The following is a 12,257-nucleotide window of genomic DNA, read 5'->3' as shown; positions in this document are numbered from 1 at the left end:
GGATGGGATAGGATTGGGATGGGATGGTCTGGGATTTAAGATCCTTCCAAGGCTTTTCCTACTCAAACAGAGAAGAGGATTAGGGGAAGCAAACAGTGCTAGGACACAGGGAATGGTTTCCTGTTGCCAGAGGGTCTTTCTGAAGTTTGGGTCATGGCATTAGCGTTTTGAACTGGTTCTCTAAAAGAGTTTTTAAAAGGAGGTGTAATGAAAAAATGGCATTATCGATACTTGGTTTAGAAAGTATTTTCCCAGTTGTATTAATATGATTTCAGGAATTATAAATGTGCAGGCAAATTATTTTCAGGAATATCAATATTGATATTGCAATTTGTGAGCGCGATGAGGCTCTGGAATAGCTTGCCCAGAGAACTTGTGGATGTCCCAGGCTAGGAACAAGGCCTGTTCAAGGCCAGGCTGAATGGAGCTCTGAGCAACCTGGTCCAGTGAAAGGTGTCCCTGCCCATGGCAGGCGATGGAATGTGTGGTCTTGAAGGTCTCATCCATCCCAAACCACTCCAGGATTCTGCAGCACTTGTGCCTTGGAGACAGGCTGGGAGTGCTGGGGGTGTTCAGCCTGGAGAAGAGAAGGTTCCCAGGAGACCTTAGACCCCTTTCAGTGTCTAAAGGAGCTCCAGGAGAGCTGGAGAGGGACTTGGGACAAGGGATGGAGAGACAGGACAAGGGAATGGCTTCACACTGACAGAGGGCAGGGATAGATGGGATACTGGGAAGGAATTCCTCTCTGGGAGGTGCTGAGGCTCTAGCACAGATTGCCCAGAGAAGCTGTGGCTGCTCCAGCCCTGGTTGTGTTCCAGGCCAGGTTGGATGGGGTTTGGAGCAGCCTGGGTTAGTGGAAGGTATCCCTGCTCATGGCAGGGGGTGGAACTGGATGGTCCTTAAGATCCCTTCCCACCCAAACCACTCTATGATGCTATTTTCCTATCCCTCTGTGGATACTGGAGGAACAGTCCTGGACCTTGGGAGTTCACTGGGCTGGAGGGCCTGGAGGGGATGGGGGTGTTCAGCCTGGAGAAGAGAAGCTCCAGAGACCCTTCCAGTGCCTAAAGGAGCTACAGGAGAGATGGAGAAAGACTATTGACACAAGGGCCTGCAGGGACAGGACACAGGGAATGGCTTTGCAAAATGCATTTTGTGGTGCTCCAGCTGCGAGTGGCACATGGGGATTTGCTGAGCTGCTGCTTGCAACCAGGTGTTCTGTGATTAGAGCCTGAAGTGATCCCAGAGGAGGCTGAGGAGCCGCAGGAGTGAGCTCTGTCTGTGACATGAGAGTGAAAATCATGAGATCTGAGCAGTTCTCTTGGCAATTTAACACAAAACTGAAGTATCCTGGCATAGCCAGTTACCCTTTCTACAAACTGACCCTCCCCAGCCATTTCCCTCTTTGATGCATCATCAGTTTCCAGTCAGAAAACTGGGAGAAACTTGCCAAACTGGAAAAAATAGCAAACAAAAGGCCCTTTGAGTCTGGGGGAAGCTGCAGAGGAATGGAACCCTCTGTGTGTTTCCATACCTACCAGTAAGATCCCAAACTTTAGCAGGAACTGGTGTTAGGAGGTGTTACTGGGGTTGGGGATGTACAACATGTCCAAGGTTTAGATTGATGTATTGAGTTCCATGTGAACATCTTTTCCCTAGACGTGGGAAGCTCCAGAGGGAGTCAGACTTCATGGCCAGTGTAGACAGCAGCTGGATCTCCTGGGGTGTGGGAGTCTTCATCCTGAAGCCCCTCAAGTGGACTCTCTCCAGTGTGCTGGGAGACAGCAAAATCCCTGAGGAAGAGGAGGTTTTGATTTATGTGGAGCTGCTGCAGGTGAGTGGTGTTGAGAGATTTCCCAAGCTTATGCCTCTCCAGAAAATCAGGAGTCATTTTATGTGCTGGGAAGGAAAGGTCAGGGTTGAGTAGATCTTTGTTTGTGCTCCTGAGGTGTGGGAAAGCCTGGAGAGAGATGGATGGAATAACATGGGATAAGAAGTAACTTAGATCTACAGGTGTTGTTTGAAGCTAACACAGTGAAGATGCTCCAAGGGCTGGAGCTCCTCTGCCATGGACACAGGCTGGGAGAGCTGGGAGTGTTCAGCCTGGAGGAGAGAAGCTCCAGGGACAACTTAGAGCCCCTTCCAGTGCCTAAAGGGGCTCCAAGAGAGCTGCACAGGGACTTGGGACAAAGACCTGGAGTGCCAGGACAAGGGGGAATGGCTTCTCACTGCTAGAGGGTAGGGCAGATGGGATATTGGGAAGGAATTCCTCCCTGTGAGGGTGTTGAGGCACTGACAGGTTGTCCAGAGCAGCAGTGGCTGCTCCATCCCTGGGAGTGTTCCAGGCCAGGTTGGATGGGACTTGGAGCAACCTGGACTAGTGGAAAGTGTCCCTGCCCATGGCAGGGAGTAGACCTGGATGAGCTTTAAGCTCCTTTCCCACCCAATACATTTCATGATTCTATAGTCTGAAATGGTCCCAATGCTCACTTGGAATGGGGAAACCTTTCACTTTCCCTCTGCCTGGATAGAAGTGCTGCATAGTGACTTGGTGACACGATGTCACTGTGGATTTACTTTAGTAAAGCTTTTGTTTGGTTTCAGCTTGGGGAGGGATTTCCAGGAAGTGGCAGGTGAAGCCAACTTAGTGTCTGCTGTGGTTCCTGTGTTGTTCCACTGCATTTCAGGGCATGTAAACAGTGTAGTTTTGGTTCTCATGGACAACTCTTCTTACATTGCCTTAGAAAGTTACATCCAGCTCATTCTGGAAGTCACTCTGGCCCAGAATAGGATGTGTCTAAGCTTTCACCTTCGCTGCGTGGGAGGAAGCAGGTGTGGGGTTGGCAGTGCAGTGTGAGCTAACAGCAGCTCTCTGCTCCCTCCCAGGAGAAGGCAGAGGAAGTTTATCGCCTCTATCAGAACTCTGTGCTCTCCTCTCACCCTGTCGTGGCCCTGTCGGAGCTGCGTTCCCTCTGTGCCAGTGTCTGTCCTGATGAGAGGACATTCTACTTGCTGCTGCTCCAGCTGCAAAAGGAAAAGAGGGTCACAATCCTGGAACAGAATGGAGAGAAGGTACAGGGTCAAGGTGACTGCTTTTGGGTGGTTTAATCCCAGTCTTGCATTTCATCTGGCTAAATGTGGGTGGGCTCTGCCTGGAAAGGTGAATTCCAGGTACTCCAGCCTGGTTGGAGAGGAGATTAAATCCTCATCCTTGCATGACAGGTTCTTCAAACGTGTAACATTGCCTCTTTCATTGAAGAGCTAAAACTGGGCAGATCTGTAGTGTCCCTGCAGGTTGACTGTCCCCACATACCCAAACTAAAACCATTCCATACCACTGGAATCACTGTGGAATTCCACTTCTCTGTGAGTACCTGTGGAGATACAAACACTCTCAGCTCTGACCTGGCATGTTTCCCTGCAGTGCTCTGAAATCCTTTGAAGTGTGACATTCCCATCCACTTCCAGAGCACTGGGACAGCTCTTAAATCTCCAGGGTGTTCCATCAAGGCTTTTTGTTCTCCCACTGATGGTCCTTGATCCTGTTGGGTTTAATGTTAGATTCTGTGGTGACTGGTACATCCTCATCACTCCATAAAGCTGGGAGAGTAAAAGCATCTCTTCCTGCCTTCCAAGTGAAAGTATTCCCAGGGCAGCCACAAATTTTGGGATCAAGTGACTTGAGCATGTGGTTTTCTTCCAGATAGTGAAATTTGCCCGAGGTCTCCATGCCAAAGTCTCCCCAATGAATGATGTGGACATTGGAGTGTATCAGTTGATGCAGAGTGAACAGCTGCTGTCACAGAAGGTGGAGTCCCTTTCCCAGGAAGCAGAGAAGTAATTTGGGGAAGGGTGGTGGGAAAGTCTGTGTGATGTAGAACTCTGTATTCCCATGACCTAGCCAGAATGAAGCTCCTTGCTCAGTGTTCCCCTTTTTCCTGTGCAGTAAACACTAGTCACAGCCACGTGGCAGGGCAGGTTTTCCACTCTTTGTTCCCTATCCCTATGAAAACAACCTGCAGTGGATGGGTGTGAGGAATGTTTGGAAGGCATTCAAGGTCTCCTTCTCAGGATCAACAATGGTTTAAGGGTGGTTGTATCAACATGCATTGTTACTGGTCACCTCAGGATCACCCCAAGGTAGTGAGGATGGATGGTTGCTGGTTTGGTTTGGAAAACATCTCCTCTGGCAAAGGAATGAGCTGCTTTTCCTTCTTCCATCTCCCAGGTGTAAAGAGGATGCTCGGAGTGCTTGCAGAGCTGGGAAAAAGCAGTTGGTAAGTGCTGCTCCACTTGGGAGGAATTACAAGGGAAGTGTCTTGGAGCTGGTCCAGAAGTGGAGATAGTGAGAGGGTTAGACATTGTGGCCTTAATCTTAGGTGTGTTGAAGTGGTTTTGTGAAGCCAAAGGTTTCCTTCAGGTGAAGATAAGGAATTATTTGTCCAGAGGTGATGGAGAGAAATGGAAGTGACTCTTAAAACCAACTGTTCTGCGTGTGCCTCAGGAATTCCTGGTTTCTTACATGACACTTCTGATCATAGAACATCCTGAGCTGGAAGGGACCCACTAGGATCAGCAAAGTCCCAACTCCAGACCCAGAAATTAAAAGGATTTTAATTTCCTTTTTATTTGGCAGTTAGTTGGGGTTTTTTTCTTGACACACCGTGGTTGTGCCTGAACTAGTTTTCCACAAACACAAATAGATATTTCACAACCTTTCTCTACTTTTTTCCCCACTGTCCTTTCAGTGTGATGCAACATGCTCCAAAATCCTTATTTTCATACTTAACACGAAAATCCACAGGGGTGGAAGGAAACCTCAGCACCCTCAGGAGTGTGAATAGTTGCAGATGCCAAATGGCATTTTTTAGATGACCAAAGTAGGCATTTTGTGCTCCTGAGCACCCCAAGTGATCCAGGAACACCTGACTGCACCATCTCAGTTCAGCTGCAGCATGGAGAACACTTATTTGTTCCTCATCTTTTAGAGCTCCATCAGAAGTTTCTCATGGTGCCACTAAGAGGAGATTTAGACCCACCAAAGTGGAAATAATCACTGTGAGGGTGTTCAGGCAGTGGAATATTGCCCAGGGAGGTGGTGGAGTCACCATCCCTGGGGTTTTTTTAAGAGTTATCTGGATCTGGTGCTGCAGGATCTGGTTTAGAGCTTCCAGCAGTGACAGGTTAATGGTTTGGCTTGATAATCTAAGAGGTCTCCTCCAACCTCGATGGTTCTGTGAAGCACAGGGAAATGAGCAGCTTTCAGATTTGTGTAGAAACCTGCCCAGACAACTTCCTGTGACCCCAGGGTGTGTCCCTGCAGGCTCTGAGGTGTCTCAAGTCCAAGCGGAGGACGGAGCGGCGCATCGAGGAGCTGCACTCCAAGCTGGATGCAGTGCAGGGAATCCTGGATCGGATCTATGCCTCCCAGACTGACCAGATGGTAATGTGCTCCTCATTTTATTCCCTCTCATCTCATTGGTGATGGGATTTTATCCCTGGATATCCCTCTAACCTGCTCATCCATTTCTACTTGATGTTTCTGTAAGAGTCCTGCTTGGAGAAGAGATTTGGAGAGAAGCTTCCACTGCCTGTTCATCATTAGCATTGTGGTTCTTTCTCTCTTTACATCTTATTTCCAGGTTTTTAATGCCTACCAGGCTGGTGTGGGAGCTCTGAAGCTTTCCATGAAGGATGTGACTGTGGAGAGGGCAGAGAACTTAGTGGATCAGATACAAGAGGTACTGAAACAAGAGCTAAAGGAATGAGTGGTGTGTGGATGTTCACATCAATCCTGCCCAGATGCTAATCCTGAGGCTTCTAGTGCTGTTTAGTTTCTATTCCATGTGTCACCAGAGCAAACTGACTTACTTTGATCTAAAAGCTCAGCAAGCAGAGGACTTAGATAACTGTGTGTTTGGTTTTCTGTATTTGCATTAAATGTGTACATTTCATGCGTCCCTTTGGTTGGGCAAGCACAACTTTCCTGGGAAAGAAAGGCAAGGCAAACCTGTGGAAATTGGAATGCAGCTACCTGCATAAAACAGGGTCTTAAAGCTGTAGGAAAGGAGAGGAGTTAGTTCTGGATGAATTGAAATGCATAGAGCAATCTGTCTGCATGAGAAGGATTAGTTTTTTTAGCAAGGTCAGCTCAAATGGTGACTTCAGCTCATGAGCTGAGGGCCTGAAATGTGAGAGCTGAGATGGGTTGGTCTTTCAGCTTTCTGATTTTTCTAACCTTCTCTGCAATATAAACTCATTACTAAAGGAGAGGAGTTAGTTCTGGATGAATTGAAATGCATAGAGCAATCTGTCTGCATGAGAAGGATTAGTTTTTTTAGCAAGGTCAGCTCAAATGGTGACTTCAGCTCATGAGCTGAGGGCCTGAAATGTGAGAGCTGAGATGGGTTGGTCTTTCAGCTTTCTGATTTTTCTAACCTTCTCTGCAATATAAACTCATTACTTAGGTGAAACAGCTGAAATGAGAGGGATTTTTCTGTATTTTTCCTGTGAAATTCTCTTTCAAATTCGATCCTCTAATGTGCTACTTGGCCTTGTAGCACTTGATTAAATAATCTTCATGTTGCTCCTTTTGGCTAGTGAAAAACCAGGTTGGAAATCTCTTCTGCCTTAAGTCAACTTCAGCTTTCTTTTGTTATTTCTGCTTTTGCCTTAGGTGGCTACAGTGAGACATATGATCAGTTTGTGTTCTGTAGCAAACTCTGTCTGTTTTTCCTCAGCTTTGTGATACTCAAGATGAAGTAGCTCAGACTCTGGCTGGAGTGGGGATCAATGGGCTGGGTATGTCTTTGGGTTTTCATCCCTTCCCTGCTCCCTTCCCTCCTCCTCTAGCTCCTGGGAGGATTAGCTCTTCCTGAAATGCCAAGGCTGTTGGTGCTGTTGCCTTGGGAGGCAATGAGGCTGCCAAGGAGTTCTCCCCTCTGACAGTGGGTCACAGGGGGATTGGCATTTGTCCATCTCCAAACCCTTGGAGTCTCTAACTGTGGGTGGATTTCAGTTCAGAGTTGTGTAATGTTGATTTAACTCTATTTTTAGAGTGGCTGCTGCTTTGTTTTTGAAGTGATGAGCTTTTTCCTCTGGCCTGTGTTGCTGCAGCTTGTTTGTCTCTACTGAAATGTGCCAAAAAAGCTTATTGGCCTCAGTGCAAAGATATTTCTAAAAGATCAGCCTTCTCTGGGATCAGGACTGACCTTTCAGTCCTTCAGAGAAAACTCCTTATGAGTAACAATGGATGGGAGGAATATCACCTCTGTTATACTTGGGTTTCAGTCTGGGCTGTGAAGATGCCACTTAGTTGTGCTTGGAGCTGAATGTTTTCTTTGCTCAGCAGAGATGGACACTGAAGAGCTTGAGAAGGAGCTGGACAGCCTCCTCCAGGACTCGACTAAGGAGCCTGTAGATCTGCCTCCTGTTCCCCAGAAGGTGCTGAGTCCCCCCATTTCTGATGCTGAGCTGGAAGCTGAGCTGGAGAAGCTCACTGTGTCTGATGGAGGTATGGATGCTGCAGGCCTGAGCTGCTCTTAGGGGCAGGGACAGCCTTGCAGAGTAAGAGTTGTCCTGTAGAACTGCAGTGTCAGTGCTGAGAGGACTGACTAGTGGGCTAGGAAAGTGCTTGCACTGTTTGCCACGGGGGAAGTTGAAGGCTCTTTGAGGGACCTACTGCTTTGACTAGTTACTTCTTCATCCTGTCCAAGGGGCCAAGCAGAGCAGCTCTGTCAGACAGTCAGCAGCTTCTCTGCCCTACAGTGCTGATGATGTCTGAGGTGTGGTGTCTGCTTAAACTGGTCTTTATTGGGAAGTAAATACACAATAAGATTGATAGATAAAAAACATTTTTTTCTCTATTGATGATCCTTCCAAGTCAGGACATGCTGTGATATAGTAACAGTGATTGAGCAGAGCTTAAGAGCTTGTGCTGCTTGCTGAGCTCTCCCTAGACCTGTCTCAGCCAGGGGTGTGAATAGGCTTCAATTTTCCTTTCAGGAATCTGTTAATTTACAATTACACAGGATTGTCCATGTAGTTTTGTTCCTGTCTGGGCAGCTGGTGGGCTGATGTTCCAGAGAACTCCCATCAACCATGCAGCAAAGCTTTCCAAGGGAGTGCAGCTGGGTAGGGAGGCACTGAAGCTCTCTGGGATTTGTAGTTGGTAGTTACGAATGTGGATGATGCAAACTGATCTCTGTGTTGCAATTCTCTCTCTAGATTTGGCACAGAAGACTCCCTCTGCTTCCTCTGAACCCAAAACAGCTCTGGGACTGAATCTCTAAAGACCCAACAGAATCCTGTTGCTGCAGCTGGAGAAGTTGTCTTAATGTTTCTTAACTCACGACTAGAACTTCTGAGGAGAGGGGGAAAACACTACCCTGTCCTTCATGGATATCACTTTTGCTCAGCAACAGGATCTCCTGCCATGACAATCCACTCTGGAACTGGCCCCAGCTGGTGTTTGTCATCTCTGTGCCAACATCTGCACTGGTCTGGATCTGACTGTGCCATCCAGTCTTCCCTCCTGGGAATACAATCCAGTGGAGATAAACTCTTCTGTGTCCCTAGCAGTGCTCACTTTGGGTTTTCTCTTTCTTTTCCTTCCTTTGCTGTGGCTGATGTTGAGAATCTGAGTTGCAGCGGTGTTGCAGTTGCTCAACATTTAGCTGTTTGTGTGGTTGTTTCAAACACTTGGCACATAAATCCTGACCTTGACGTCCCTGCAACAAGCTTAAAACACCTGATGGTAGCTCTGTCCCTCCCTGTCTGTACCTTGCACGGTCCTGGACAACTAGACACTGTAACTGTTACATTGTAGGAGATTTTGCTGCTGCTCCTAGAGCAGCAATTGCAAGCACAAGACAAAACTATTCCTCTTTCTGTATTGACATTAAGGCCTTAAAAGGGAGACCTGCAAAAGATGGGGAATGAAGGAGTGTCAGGCTCTGCCTGTTGTGACAAAGGCTGAGGGGCACTGGAAACCAATTTGCTGCTTGCTTTTACTTGAAATTCTACCTGTTTGCTGTTTTTATCTCTTCCCTGTTAGCCAAACTTGTTGGGAGCTGCAGGGTGATGTGCTCTGAGCTCTCAGAGGGATTTTGGGCTGTGAGGAGAAGGGAGACATCACTTTCCCCTCCATGTAACAGCCTTGACTTTGCCTTCAGTCTTCATGTTGCAACTCCACGAGGTTCTATGTTACCACAAAGCCCCAAACCAAAACTCTGATGCTGTTTTTGATGCCCCAACCCCCTGAGCACAGCAGCTGCAGCTGTTTGGGGCTGCCTCTCCCTATCAGAAGGAAACATCTTTTGCAGGTCCCTTTTTGATCACACGTGTGTGCACAGGGCAGGGCAGGAAGCCTGAGCCTGATCCCTGCGTAACTGAACTCCTTCAGGAGGGGAATGTGCTCTTCCCTGGCCTTCCTGCACCCAGATTGTGTGTGGCAGGGGAGGGACTGGCTGCCTGCTGCTGGATAACCAGTCCTGCTCCCTCTGCACCTCTCCCTGACTCGGAATGTATTCCCATCACCACTTCCACGCTGCCTCTTGCACCAAGCTCTGTGGCTGGAGCCATGTGTGTGTGTGTGTGGCAGCTTGGGGGAATGGGAACCAGGGCTGGAGTTTTCCCCACATCCCTTCCTTATTTATTGGCCACCCAACTTCAGCCCCAGGGGACAGGGATGGAAGTTACAGGTGTCACGAGGGTGCTGTGTTGGCTCTGGCTCCGCTGTCTCCTTGCTCAGGGGTGTAGACTCCTGCCAGGGCAGCTGTGCCACAGCCAGTTTGCAGCTCCCCCAGGCTGTACATGGAATTCTGTAAAATGACTTGAAGCTCTGTATTCCTTTGGAAGTAAATGGGAGAAAAACCTCTGTGGTTTCTGCCTCTGTGTGCTGAAGGGGAGGGGAGGAAGCAAAGTGCCTCGTGGTGCCTCCTGTGCTTTCCCTGTGCTGTTCCAGCTGTGCTTCTGCAGCTATAAATGTTGTCTGCTGGAATCTGGGGGAGTTCCTGGGCTGCTTTGTCAAAACCCAAACTGAACAACTGCTCTACCAGACTCGGATTTCCCTGAGCCTTTTCTCTGTGTTTCAAAAAAAAGCCCAACAGTTCCTATGTTGGGTGATTTTTGTCTGGTTTTACTAAGTAGCCTGTGCTGGTTTTGGGCTTGTGCAGCTTTTATGTTCTGAGTATCATTTTGGGAAGGATTGCTGCTTTTTTTCTGCTTCAGCTTAGCTTCTCTTTCCACTTCTCTTTCCTTACTCTGTATCTCAAACCTGCAGTTTCAAGGCTCACACACAAGTTTGAGGTTCTTGCTCTGACCATGAAGTTGCTATTCCAGTAAGTCATTTCTCCTAATATTTCTAATATCCTAGTAATTCTCATTGGGTTTGTACCAAACAATTCATTAAGCTGCTTCTGGGGCAGTTTTTATCCACCTGCTTGTTCTAGCTGTCACCAGGCAGTACAGCTGAGGAGCCTGGCACTGCTTTAGTCTAATTTCTTCAGTTTCTTTAGCCTCTGCTCAAGGAAAATGTGTCAAAATGTAGTAACTTGGTGCCTAAACTCAAACCAGATCACTCCTACTTCCCTCTGATACTGCAATGCCTGAAGGAAGCTTTGAACTTCAGGCAGTTTCCTCTGGCAGGAGGTTTGATCTGAACTGGCATGTTGGGCCCTGCTAGAGCTCCCATGGCTTTTTGCAGGGCTCAGGTCTTGCCTCCAACCTTGATCTTTGCTTTTCCAATCTCTGACTACCCCTTGTTTCTCTCCTGCTACCAGAACTTGTCCCTTCTCTGGGAATCCAAAGTGATTCCTGCAGGAATAAGCACTCTCCTGTGACTCTCTGATGCATCTGACTGTGACAGCCGTGCTGGGAGAGGCATTTAGGAGTTAAACCCAAGCAGCTGCTGCTTTATTTCGAGTGGCTGCTAATTTTCTTCCTTTGATGCAAAGTGGGGAATGTAATCAAGATGGCTGAATGGAGAATTTGGAGTATATTTTGGTGAGCCAGCAGGGAAGGGAAGCAAAGAGCAGAATCTTGCTGGGGGAGGAAATTAAAGATAAAAACCTAGAGCTGAATTGCCACCAAAATGGAATCTTAGTCCATTGAGAGCTGTTTAAAATAGTCCTTCACTGGAGCCTTAGAAAAAAAATAGCTGCTTGTGTCAGGGGATGGAGCAAGTGTTTAGTGAGAGAATGCACAGAGCAGTTTTATCAGCAGAGGTTTGATTTCAAACTGGCAAAGAGGAGGTTTGGATTGGAGATGGGGAAGGAATTCTTACCTGTGAGGGTGCTGAGGCTCTAGCACAGGTTGCCCAGAGAAGCTGTGGCTGCTCCATCCCTGGGAGTGTTCCAGGCCAGGTTGGATGAGCTTGGAGCAACCTGGGCTGGTGGGAGGTGTCCCTGCCCATGGCAGAGGGTAGAGACGATGGGGATGGTCCTAGAGAAGAGAAGGTTGTGTTGTCTAAAGGGAAGGAAGAATCTCAAAGGAAGCTGGAGAGAGACTCTCCATCAGGAACTGGAGTGATAGGACAAGGCAAAATGGGCACAAACTGAAAGAAGGGAAATTTAGGTTGGATATTGGGAAGGAATTCCTCCCTGTGAGGTGCTGAGGCTCTGGCACAGGTTGCCCAGAGAAGCTGTGGCTGCTCCATCCCTGGGAATGTTCCAGGCCAGGTTGGATGGGGCTTGGAGCAACCTGAGCTGGTGGGAGGTGTCCCTGCCCATGGCAGGGGGGGGACTGGGATGGTCTTTAAGGTCCTTCCAACCCAAACCATTCTGGGATCTAGCAGAGAGGAGTTGATCTGTGACCATGAGTATCTTCCTGTGCTTTGTTTGCCTCTGACAGCAGAATTAACAGTGATTTCTCCTTCCTTCATGGAAAGGTTTTCCAGCACAGGCTGCTGATGGAATCACCATCCCTCAAGGTGCTCCAGAACATGTGGATGTGGCACTTGGGGACATGTTTCAGTGGTGGCCTTGGCAGTGCTGGGTTAAGGGTTCGACTCGATGATCTTAGAGAGGTTTTCCAACCTTAACAATTCAGTGGTTCCATGTTTGGAAGCTCCTAAGGAGGAGGATCTGCTTTGTACCTCCAGGAATGATTTCCTGGAATGCCTCCTGGCTTAGCATGTGCCACCTAAGTGTGCCATGAGCTCCCACTCTAAGCCTCTGCTCTGGCACAGGTCACCTGCCATCTCAGCTTGCTTGGAGAGCACTGAGAGCATCCTCTTATTTGTGTCTTGTGCCTTAGAT

At 48.1% G+C, this 12,257-nt stretch overlaps 1 protein-coding gene across 1 annotated transcript; it reads left to right on the top strand.

Moving 5' to 3' along the window:
* The first annotated feature begins 1,622 nt into the window (after window positions 1–1,622).
* Window positions 1,623–8,527, top strand: CHMP7 (charged multivesicular body protein 7). Its single transcript, XM_009081260.1, has 9 exons — window positions 1,623–1,834; window positions 2,887–3,072; window positions 3,704–3,837; window positions 4,229–4,277; window positions 5,324–5,443; window positions 5,643–5,741; window positions 6,741–6,801; window positions 7,352–7,513; window positions 8,227–8,527. The coding sequence occupies exons 1-9, from the start codon at window positions 1,691–1,693 to the stop codon at window positions 8,289–8,291; spliced, it is 1,020 nt and encodes a 339-aa protein (XP_009079508.1). The 5' UTR covers window positions 1,623–1,690; the 3' UTR covers window positions 8,292–8,527.
* The last annotated feature ends 3,730 nt before the right edge of the window (window positions 8,528–12,257 follow it).

This window comes from Acanthisitta chloris, unplaced genomic scaffold (assembly GCF_000695815.1).
Source record: "Acanthisitta chloris isolate BGI_N310 unplaced genomic scaffold, ASM69581v1 scaffold23948, whole genome shotgun sequence".
In the NCBI taxonomy this organism is placed as follows: Eukaryota; Metazoa; Chordata; class Aves; order Passeriformes; family Acanthisittidae; genus Acanthisitta; species Acanthisitta chloris.
Note: the sequence above shows the minus strand (reverse complement) of the source record. Positions and strands in the feature narration are given on the sequence as shown.

Excerpts from the sequence above, each read along its gene's own strand:
- CHMP7 (XM_009081260.1), top strand. The coding sequence starts at position 1,691 with ATGGCCAGTGTAGACAGCAGCTGGATCTCCTGGGGTGTGGGAGTCTTC. Across the intron at positions 4,278-5,323 it reads GAGCTGGGAAAAAGCAGTTG|GCTCTGAGGTGTCTCAAGTC; the intron begins GTAAGTGCTGCT and ends GTGTCCCTGCAG. Across the intron at positions 7,514-8,226 it reads GCTCACTGTGTCTGATGGAG|ATTTGGCACAGAAGACTCCC; the intron begins GTATGGATGCTG and ends TTCTCTCTCTAG.